General features: G+C 40.7%; 1 protein-coding gene across 1 annotated transcript; it reads left to right on the plus strand.

Moving 5' to 3' along the window:
* The first annotated feature begins 3,833 nt into the window (after nucleotides 1–3,833).
* On the plus strand, nucleotides 3,834–11,845 carry LOC121388028. Its single transcript, XM_041519226.1, has 4 exons — nucleotides 3,834–4,049; nucleotides 9,995–10,154; nucleotides 10,328–10,409; nucleotides 11,427–11,845. The coding sequence occupies exons 2-4, from the start codon at nucleotides 10,139–10,141 to the stop codon at nucleotides 11,653–11,655; spliced, it is 327 nt and encodes a 108-aa protein (XP_041375160.1). The 5' UTR covers nucleotides 3,834–4,049; nucleotides 9,995–10,138; the 3' UTR covers nucleotides 11,656–11,845.
* Nucleotides 11,846–12,471: the final 626 nt, after the last annotated feature.

Here is a 12,471-nt window from a genome sequence, read left to right on the forward strand (position 1 = left end):
AGAGGTGGTTTTCTGCATTGCGAGTTTTCCATTTGATCAAATTCTGCATGGCAGTTATTAACAGCACAGGTAAATACAAACATATATTTTAAGATATAACCATGTGTTTTTAAGTAGTAAACTAGATTAGTGTATGCATATCTTATGATAAGCCTTAAATTAGAACTTAGCATGTGTAAGCAGTTGATTAAACTTATTCTATAGCGAACGAGTTAAAGTAGTGTTTAATAATGTTTATAATTATATAGGGATATCTGTCTTCTAAGACGAATATTTGATTAGGTTTGATAATACAAATAAGTAAATAACTAAATCAGTTATTAATCTACTTTATTATTAAGTGTATATATGAATATATTCTATGTGTATATTTTATATGCTCCTATTTATAAGTGGTATTTTGTTGGCAGGTTATCAATGATGTAGCATAACCAGCATCATTATTCAAACGATCTGACCCACAGTCGGTAGGTTAAATATTTACTTATATGTGATTTCGTGATTCTGTGTGTTATAGAATATACAGACAGGTATTTATATAGTTGTGACGGAACATGCTTTTATCTTTTCGCCTGTGGCGATGTTAATTGTTTTAGAGGGCTGTGTGCAGCTTGGTTACGTAATACCCCCGCGCGACGGTGGTAGTCCTGCGTCCCAATACACACCCAGACCAGGTGTGGAGGCCATGTGGAGAGTGGTTACGTAATACCTCCACGCGACCATGGTATCTCTAGTGAAATAGGCGTCGATCAGTCTAGGCTTCTAAGAAAATATACCGTCTTGGTCGCTGTGGAAATATACACATCATAAGATTCAGTCACGCGGACTGTCTCCGGACCAGTCTGGGATTTTATAATAGATAGGATTTTAGATATATCGAGGAGAAACATTGGAAGTATCTAGGGGAACGGACGTGGTCCAACTGAACGACTTGTATTAGTTCAGACCGGACTTGGTAAATATATATTTCTGCTCTGTTGTATAACCTTGATGTGATTGATGTGACTTTAAATATTTTAATACTGTATTATACCAATATTCTTTAGACAGTGTCTCCGGTAATCTGACGAAGTAAATTGTAGGCTTCACTGTTCTAATATTTTTATACGAGTATTTGGTAAGATAAAGCTTAGCCGGTCATCCTAGATGACCTAGGTAAACTGTAGGTTATTGTCTTTATTGTGATATGTACCAGTATTAATTCTGTATTACAAGGTTACTGAATGAGTATTTAAGGGTTAATTAAAAATTAACCAGTTAGGAATAGAGTTGTAATTCCTTTATTAATTAAGTTCCCCTGGCAGCGTTTCTCAATTATCACACGTGTGTGTGTTGTATCACGGTGAAATGATTAGAATATTGTGTAAACTAGACACCTAGTGATTAACTAATTAAGTGATTAGCTCTGGGTTGTTATTATATTGTTGTTAATTAACTACTGCGGCAAGTACATTTGTCAGCGTTAGAGTTAATACAGATTCCAAAGTGTATTGTGTTTTGTTGTGTTTTCTAGTGAACTAAACGTGCTACATATATATATATATATTTATATATATTTATATCAGATCTTATCTCAGATCACTCCTAGAGCCGGGCCACTCGGGTAGTAGCATGCCCGATACGGAGAGATCTAATAGATATGCAGTTAGGAGTGATATTTGGATAATCGTGTTTTATTCAGTTACGGGTATTATAGGATCCCCGTGACAGTAGTTTTATGACGTGCTTAGCACATGCTTATGTAATGATGTGATTATTAAATTAACCTTTGAATTATAATTATATTTGATTTTGAGTCTCTTTGAATTGAAATGTTGGTGTTAAATGTACATTAGTAATATAATATTGTAGTAATTTGTACTTGGTAAATAGCGTTATGTATGGTAAAATAATATATGTTGTAACCTGGAAAATATAACTGATTTTATGTCCTTTTGTTATTCCAGGGTCGTTATTTGTGTTGATATTTTACATGTACATCGGGATCTTCACATCCCTCCAGGTGATCCCCGAATAAAGACCCCAGCTGAAGTCTAATGTGATATATATATATATATACATACATATACATATATACACTACTCAAAAGAATTTAAGGGTCAAACATTTATAACCAAATAAGTTTCAGAGTGTATTAGATTGATGATGTAAACTACACCAATTTTTTTATTTATTATTCCATATTTACAAAAAACCACAAATAAACGTCACTGTATACAAGAAAGTCACATGACATGCTGCCAAAGTTGAAGGTTGTCAAACATGGATTTTACACATTAGAACATTCGTTTAATAGTGTGTGAATCCACCCCTGGCGCGAATACACTCGACACATCGTTGCCTCATGCTGCTGATCAGACGTCTGAAGAACTCTTGGGGAATGGCCTGCCACTCTGCCATAAGAAGTTAACCCAGATCATGAAGGTTGCCGGAGGGGCATGGTTATCCCGAACTCTCCTGCCTAATTCGTCCCAGGCGTTCTCTATTGGGGCCAAGTCAGGCGAATATGCTGGCCAATCCATCCTGGCGATACCTTGTTGTCTGAGAAAGTCCGTTACCACCCTGGCGCGGTGGGGTCTGGCATTGTCATCATGCAAAACTGCCCCGCCGCCAATCTGCTGAAGGCCTGGGAGAACCAACGGCCGGATAATCTCATTCAGATAGCGGATTCCATTCAGATTGCCATCCACCACATAGAGGGGGGTCCTGTGGTGGATAGAGATGCCGCCCCACACCATGACGCTGCCACCACCGAACCGGTGACGTTGTCTAACGTTAACGTAAGCGAAGCGCTCCCCAGGACGTCTGTAGACACGAACCCGACCGTCGTTGAACTGGAGACTAAACCTGGACTCATCAGTGAACATCACTCGACCCCACCGCAGATGAAGCGTGCACCAGTGACGTCTGGCCGTTCTGTGACGTGGTAGGAGTGGTGGTCCAACAGCCTGGCGACGGCAGCGTAGATTATTGGCTCTCAAACGATTGCGTATGGTTTGATCAGACACTCGAGTTCCAGTCGCAGTCCGCAGATTGTCACCTAATCGGCGTGCAGTGGTTGTGCGTTGACGTAGAGCCATATTGGTGATGTAGCGGTCCTCTCTATTTGTAGTGCTTCGGGGTCTTCCCCAACGTGGACGATTTCGAACAGAATTCGTTGCTTGGTACCGTTGCCACAGTCGGCCAACGACACTCTGACTGACACCAAGTCTCAGAGCAACATTTCTTTGCGTATTGCCATCCTGAAGCCAAGCAATAGCCCTTCCTCGATCTTCGATAGTCAGTTGAAGTCGTACCATTGTCGAATTTGGAGTGTGCACCATACACGAACGCAAGCTCCAATTATACGGAAATTCAGCATTGGGAACATGGAATACACGTGCAAAGCGTGCAAATGAAGCGCTTTGTGAAAAAGCAAGTTATAGGCACTTAGCAGACCTTTTGCTTTCGCCCTAATTTACGTGCAAATGTAAGCATGTTTTCGCCATTAGAACTAGTCGACAGTGTCAATGACGGTGGATTTTAATTCATTTATGGGTTGCTTAGACCCACTTTCGTCAAAATGGAACAATACCATGCGTGACATTATGGTCTAGCTAATATAATTGACATTCAGAAAATAATGTCGAAAATATCGTCTGACCCTTAAATTCTTTTGAGTAAGATATATATATATATATATATAGAACCTTCTGTGGCAGGCTTGTATTTGTTGCCTATTGAGGTTATGGCAGGTTTAGGTTTTAATATAGTTAATTTAATAGTTTGATAAAGTCTAGGTTTTAATGTATTTATTGAAATTGATTTTAGGCAAGTCTAACTCAATAAAGCACAGACCGTGCATGAGCAAAGTTCACTAGCACATGAACTTTCTTTTGTCTGAGCATGAGCTTTTCCTTTTCTTTCTGCCGCAAGTCAGTTGCTATGTTCAGTTGACTTGCCGATTTCAGATGTGTTGGTTGTGTTTTTACTTTCAACATTATTTTATTATGAAGACAGAAACCGGAGTTTCATCTGGTTAATGTTGGGACCCAGATCCCATATATTTGGTGAGTTATTTTGCAGTTAATATATATTAATTTCATTACACTTAGACAATACTAAATGTAAATGTTGATATAACAATCACATTCACATTAAAGTATTCACATGATTTGTATTTATTGTGTATGCTATGTGCAGTTCAGATATTGCCACATGTGTAAATGTACATTATGATACATTGTCATAATTGATGATTGGATATTAATAATATGGATGATGTTATACATGATGTAATGGCCATGAACAATATGTTTGTACATGTGTAATATGTCGTGTTGGTCGGATATATGTTTGTATTTTATTTTAATTATTTCAGTCTTTAATTATTATTTCGGACACGACCCGAACCTGAATAAACGAGTTCTGAACTCTGAGCAGCTTTTGGCGTTTCTGTGAACTAAAACCCAGACAGACATTACCGTCGAGTCATTCCATCTTATATGCAAATTAAAGTAATCAATCACACAATTTTGAATTATGTGCGACTTGAACGGCATTATGCATCGAACAGTTACCCCTCATCCAACCATAACAGATACCCACATCCTTAACACTTTCATTTACCAACATCACACTCGATTTTTGATACCTGTTATAAATTCCCAAAAAACTATTTTTACAAACGTATGCTTCAGAAATGCATTTTATATATTTCATGAAGCCTCTGTACATGGACATCTCAAAAATGCCCGTTAAGAATGGACATTCACATTAATACTCATCATGTGCGTCCTCCGCCATCTTGAATGCGAGTAACTAGTTACCCGCGTGCGGTTATGCCCTGTGATGTTTAACACATGGCCAATTATAACAAAACGCAATTTCATCAACTTAATTTTTACCTGTATTATTCTTTATTTTTTAAAGCATAGGTGGGAACATTTATGATGCCAGAGACTGGCATGCATAAATCTCAGCTGAAGATTCACAAACAACTGTGGTCATCGGCCATGCTTGCTGTTACCGGAAAGCGGTTAGGGGACTTAACTCTGCCTAATTTTTCTCGCTAATTTCTAATAGTCTATTGTTGACAACGTATACGTTCTGTCATTAGTGGGTTCGAATCCCTCATATACTGAACAAAATAAGAAACTCCCGCTAACTTTGCTTGAACATAACTTGATGAAAACAAACCGGGGGAATAAATGTTATATACTCTTCAAAAAAAGAAACGCAAAAGGGTACAAATGGGTTATAACTCGATTTTATGTTTCCTACCGGTTCATGCTTTGTGAATATAAGGTCATTGCATGTCCCAAACACATTCCCACGGTTACATTCGTTAAAACGCAGCTACTGTACAATAAAGTTCCAAAATGTGAATATTCGCAAAAACGCAGCCACGTGCAAACCATGTCACCACTGCACGTGCGTTGTCTGCACGTGCAACATGAACACCGACAGTATAAAAGTGCAGGGTGTTCGCTTGCCTGGCCTCTGTATCTGGCCGACAGTTGACAATCCAGGACATGCCACGTCTCAGTGAACCGCAGAGAAACCATGCCATCGGCCGACTAGACGCAGGCGAATCCAGAACGGCCGTTGCCAGGGCATTCCATGTGTCCCCAAGCACCATCTCCAGACTGTGGGACCGTTACCAGCAACATGGATCAACACGTGACCTCCCTAGATCCGGTCGACCACGGGTCACTACCCCCGGGCAGGACCGCTACATTCGGGTACGCCACCTTCGGGAACGATTGACTACTGCCACCTCCACAGCCGCAGCAATACCAGGTTTGCGCAGGATATCCGACCAGACCGTACGGAACCGCCTACGTGAGGTAGGAATTCGTGCCAGACGTCCAGTTCGAGGTGTCATCTTAACACCACAAAACCGTCGACTCCGACTGCAGTGGTGCCAGATTCATCGACAATGGCCTCAAATGCGATGGAGACAGGTGTGGTTCAGTGACGAGTCCCGATTTCTGCTCCGACGTCATGATGGAAGATGTCGCGTGTATAGGCGTCGTGGTGAACGTTATGCGGCAAACTGCGTGCAGGAAGTGGACAGATTCGGCGGGGGTAGTGTCATGGTGTGGGCAGCCATCTCACACACTGGCAGAACTGACCTGGTCCACGTGCAGGGCAACCTGAATGCACAGGGCTACATTGACCAGATCCTCCGGCCACACATCGTTCCAGTTATGGCCAACGCCAACGCAGTGTTCCAACATGACAACGCCAGGCCTCACACAGCACGTCTCACAACGACTTTCCTACAGAACAACAACATTAATGTCCTTCCTTGGCCATCGATATCACCGGATTTGAACCCAATTGAGCATCTATGGGACGAGTTGGTCCGACGCCTCCGACAGCGACAACCACAGCCCCAGACCCTGCCCGAGCTGGCAGCAGCCTTGCAGGCCGAGTGGGCCACCATCCCCCGGATCGTCATCCGTACTCTGGTTGCTTCAATGGGCAGGCGGTGCCAGGCAGTTGTCAACACACGCGGAGGCCACACCCGGTATTGACTCCAGATGACCTTGACCTTGGTGGTGTGTCCTATCACTTACTCACAATGGACTAGAGTGAATTGTGAACAATCCTGCAACATTTGGTAATTATCGGACTCACCATTCAATAATTAAATCAATTCTCCAAATGTTACGACAATGTGGTTTTGCGTTTCTTCTTTTGAATAGTATATATGCGTTTAAGAGTGTTCCATGATGCATCGTTTGATGCAAAAAATCATGGTCATAGGTTAACAGAAACTGGGAGAAATTTTGACCAAATGTGGTAGGGATTAAAAAACAACACCCCACTTAATAACAGGTATGACCACCTCTTGAATTCACCACTGCAGTGCATCGCAGGCGCATAGAATTCACTAAAGTGTTGCTTTCTGCCTGTGGAATATTGTTCCATTCCTGAATGAGCGCTTGACGAAGTTCGTTGACGTTAGCAGGTGGGTTGGGACGACGCCTCAAATGACTGTCCAGACTGCCAGACATGCTCGATGTGGTTGAGATCAGGACTTTTAGCGGGCGAGTCATCAATGAAATCAATGTTATTTGTCCTAAGAAAATTTACAGTGTCTCTAGGTGTATGAGAGGTGGCATTATCATGCTGAAAAATCGAGATGTTGGCGTTATTATGGAACAGAGGAATGACGTGATGAGCGAGAATGTCATCGCGGTAACGTTGAGCATTTAAATTGCCATCGATGACAAGTGGTGAACGATAACCATGGGCAATGGCTGCCCAGACCATGACACAACCCCCACCCACGAAATGATCTCGTTCAAGAACACAACAGTCAGCATAGCGTTCATTTCTCCTACGGTAGACGCTCACCCTGCCATCACCACGTTGTAAAGAAAATCTGGATTCATCCGAAAAAATAACGGTATTTCAGTGTCGCCGTATCCAACGACTGTGTACACGTGCCCAATTAAGACGATTTAGACGATGACGTTGCGTTAAAACGCATCCGACGTAAGGACGTCGTGCATGTAAACCGTTCTCCCGCAGACGATTACGAACAGTTTACCCACTGATTCGGTTATTATGAAGCCCAGGTGTGTTAGCAGCAGTAGCAGTGGCAGTTTGGAATCGATTGCGCAAATGCGTGTTCATGATATAGCTGTCTTGACCACGCGTTGTAACACGCGGACATCCACGACGTGGCAAGTCGTTGGTGTTTCCTGTCGTTCGAAATCTTACGCGAAGATTTCGTATCGCTCGACTAAAACTCCCAACATGCCTTGCAACGTCTTCTGTCGACATGCCAGCATCAAGCATGCCAATCGCCCGTTCGCGTAAATTATTGGGTATTCTTGGCATACTAAAAATGCTACAATGTAAAAAACGTTAATTTATTTACAAATTTTGAAGCGTTTTCGTTCACTTGACAACAATGTCAGTAAGACAAGTAAAACAAATTGACTGAATACTACACGGGACATGTCGAACCATGCATGCACATGCAAATTGAATTTCACGTTGTCGACGATTAACATTGCAAAAATAATCGATAAAATTAATGAATCCTGATAATACAGCTCACGGCTAATACTACCTATATAATTTCATTACACAATGAATTCTTTAACACAACAAATACTATATGTACAAATCGGAAGTTTCTTTTTTTGTTCAGTATATGAACATATAAAAAGTATAAATTGCACGGTTTCACAGGTGTTGATTCTTGACATATAATCAACACCTAGAATATAGTGTTGTCACAGATATGGATTAAACTTTGATTGATATAGGGTCTATATCTTTCCTGTTGATTATAAAGAAAACCATTAAAATGTGGCTCGCACAATACAACTACCAGTCTGGCTGTGTGAAAGTAGATAGATCTGCGCCAAGTCAGTAGTTGCAAAACAAGGCGTCGCGCGTTGCATACGACGTTTACTACCCTTACTACCCTCATTTCCGACGTCTATTTTCACCACAGTTGCTCAGATCAGACTCCAGTTCATATTTTCTTGGTGTTGTCTGAATGTATAGCTAGGCTTCTATGGGTTAATTTCCTCAGGAAAACTGAGTTTCCCTCGAATACAGTCCATTACTGCTCATTGCCTTTGTTTTTAAAATATTTTTTGTTTTAATTCATGAGCACAGTAGACCCAGTAATTTTCCGCGATTGCGGAAAACGGACGGAATTCCCAATGTGAAACGGAATTTACATTTGGAAATGGAATTACGATTTTCCGCAAAATTAATACTATTTTACTATTGCCACACGCTGTAAAACTGACGATTGACCCGTGTGCAGTACGATTGGCAAACGCTAGATTGGATTGTGCGCTTCACGGTAAACCAAATGGTCACATTAGGAACCGTCAAATATTTCGCGAACGTTAGCGAAACGTTTTCTGGCTAAACTTCGGGCTGGTTTACTGTTTAAAGCTAGGATTCCATAGACACGACAAACTTATCCGTCAGACTTACGCGTTATGCTAAAAAAATCGAAACCGTTGAAATAGATATGTATGATTCCATAGGTCCGGTGACTTACGCGCTTAATCGCTACAAGGTGCGATCGGACTTGTCGGATAAGCTCACAAATCGTGCGCTTACGTCATCAAAGTGACGTCATCTGATGGGAAAGAAACACATTTTTTTCTGTAAAATATTTTCTTCATTCATTCGTTTTCGTGGTGAAAAAAAGAAGCCAAAATCCAAATCTTCAACTGCAGATGTTGAGAAATTGATAGAATTGGTCCGTGAGAACAAAATTCTATATGATGCCCAAAATCCTGGTCATAAAGATGCTCAAATTATCCACAACACTTGAAGTATTACCAACATCATGGGCGTTGTTGAGTATGTTTAATGTATAACATTTCCCATCGCACAGAAACCTCTTTCTGTCTATCTCTGTTTTTGTCTGCATCTGTTTATCTGGGGCGGATCCAGGATTTTCTGTAAGGCGGGGGCGCAGATTTGGGGGACGAAGCCCGAACATGCGCGATAACGGCGCATGTTTCGGTGTGTGTGTGTGTGTGGGGGGGGGGTTCAGGGGGCCTCCCTCCGAAAAGAATTTGAAATAAAAGTGCAAACATATGCGATTTCCTGCAATCTGAGAGTAAAATATAATCTCGTAAAAGTATTTTTAAAAAGTGCATAGGCCTATTTGTCATGGTTAGATGGTGGTGAGCGTGCAGACCGTGCGCCCCTGGATCCGCCACTGCTTATCAACGCTGATGTCGGGCTGGGTAGTTATTTGTAGTGTTCACATATGCATGCGCGTGTATAATCTATTGTAATGTAATGTTTGCTTTTATGTGTGCATATTGTAGAAATTGGAGAACTGGTTTGAATCTGGACCTAGGGACCCTTTTGTCTATATTTTCTAAACTTGGGGGGGGGGGGGGGGGGGGGAGATGAACCTTTGCCTGGAGCGGAGTGTGGGTTTCTAATATAAAATTTTGCGTTGAGAAACTGCCAGTTTTGAGTTTTGATTCCACACTGTGTAATTTTACAGGTTCGGATTGGAGAAAAAAATGGCGAAACTTACAAGTCACATTTGTCAAAAAAAGGAGATAGCAAAGGTCAAGCAAGAGTGGTCAAGCCGCAGAATACGTGTGAAAGTGGCAGTATTACGACATGATGTCCTTTCTCGACCAGTATGTCGACGAAAATAGGTAAAATAATAACAAACAACGAAACACACACACACACACACACACACACACACACCAACAAATATTTAGCAATCTATTTTTTCATTTCACCGGTAACACATTAATACATTGTCTACAATAAATATCTACTTATAGACAGCAATTAACTCAAATTAATTTCTCATATCTTACAGCACTGACAGCAACGTGCCACCTGGAATCCGACTCTGAAGTCCGTGAAATGGTACAGTCTGATGATGATGATGATCTTATCAGGTTTGTAAAAAGTTACTGAGTGAAGATACCTCTGTTAACATGAGCATGTTGCCATGGCAGTGGAGAAACATTCACAAAATATTCCTTGAATGCATTTCTAATCGCCATTGCATCCTTGCCTGCTCTGTTGCCTGCATTAGCGATATCCTGCAAACCCTCATTCCTCATTGTTTCGGTTTCTTGTAGCAGAGTTGTCACTTGTGCTGGAGTAGTTTGGGCTTGTACAACATTGTGTAGTGCACACGTAGCTTTTATGATGTTGTTTGCCATTTGGGGTCTTACCGCCAATTTTGAGTGGTACACTCTCCACCGTGCAGCCAATATACCAAAACCATTTTCTACAACGTCTTGCCCTTGACAATCTGTAGATGTACACCTGCTGTTCCTGTGGACATCCTTTACCTGGAAAAGGTCTCATCAACTGTTTCTTCAAGGGGAAGGCTTCGTCACTAATCACAACATAAGACATAGGTCCTAAATATTCTGCCCCAGGTAATGGTGCATCTGCAGGAAAATGGAATATGTTTCTGATTGGATTGGAATTAGAAAAAAATGCCACCCTCACTGTTTCGGCCGTACGAACCGACATCAATAGCTATGAATTTTAAATTTGCATCTACCAAAGCCAGAAGAACCATGGAAAATGTCCCTTTGTAATTATGATATAAAGATCCAGAATTCCATGGCGCTTTCATTAATACATGCTTTCCATCAAGTGCCCCCATGCAATGGAGAATTGCCACTTTTCTTCAAAATTAGCTGCTATGAGCTCCCACTCTTCACAGGTTTGTGGTATTTTCATATAGTTCGGTGCCAGTCTGTGCCACAAAATTTAGCAACATTCTGAGACAATATTACCAACTAGTTGCCCCTACACGAAAACTGAATGCAATGGAGCGAAAGGTCTCCCCTGTTGCCAGGAATCTGAAAAGAAAAATTTGAAATATATGTAGATTTAATAAAGGAATATTTTCCCACACACATGTATAATATTTGTACTTTTTTTTGTATTTAAAGATCACCAGAACCAAGACAGATGGCCGAGTTATGCACCCCATCAAAACAAACGAGTAGGCCTACTCCAACACCAAAGAGGGACCTAAATGTAAAGAAGAGAAAATCGGAGTCCAATGAGATGGAGGAGGCATTAACCGAATTGATCAAGGAGACTACACGAAGCAGAGTAGAACTGGAGAACCGGATGAAAGAGGCTCCTTCAAAGTCTGTTGAGGAGTTATTTTTTTGAAAGCTGTGTTGCTCGAATGGAAAAAAATGTCTGCGACAACGAAATCATTCTTAGTTGCAAATTTCTCAACTGTTTTTTAATGCAGAAAATCAAAATATACCCCCCATTGAAATAACCCCACTGCCATGTCTCAAAGAAAAACATATTGGTGAAACGGCCCAAATTGGTTCTTTCACAGGCTGTACCACAAATCCAACAACTCGATGGATCTGCAGAAGCAATGACACTGTTAAATCCAGAGACTGTTGACATTGTTAACTCATGCGATCAATATTGCAAATTGTATGTTTTAAGCATTACTCAACCGTAACATATACATGATTACGTTTTTCAGACTCAGTTATGTCCATATTTCTCTAAAAATCCAATCGTTAGTTTATTTTATGCGTTAATGTCTAAGATATATAATAATGGTTGATTTTTTATATTTGTTATAAAACTTTATTGAAAGCATTGAATTTATAGTGAATTAATTTATTTTGTTTGTAATGTTAAATGAAAATAAGACTTATCATTACATGTAGACCTTTTATACAAATTACAGCATAACATACCGTAAATTTTTCAAAATGTAATTAAACAACATTAAACAGACTCCATATTATGTAACTGGAAAATTACAGTATTCACATCACATTTCTATGCTTATAATTATTATGGAAATTTACCTGAGACGTATTGCCAGTCTTTGGCGTGGACATCACCTCTCTCGCCAAACGGTGCTTTGTCAAATCATCCTCCACATAAAATAAAACCTGGGCAAACTGCTCCCTGGACAGTCTAAAATATTGGTGGAATTTTTCGCCATGTAATTGC

This window comes from Gigantopelta aegis, chromosome 14 (assembly GCF_016097555.1).
Source record: "Gigantopelta aegis isolate Gae_Host chromosome 14, Gae_host_genome, whole genome shotgun sequence".
NCBI classification, from domain to species: domain Eukaryota; kingdom Metazoa; phylum Mollusca; class Gastropoda; order Neomphalida; family Peltospiridae; genus Gigantopelta; species Gigantopelta aegis.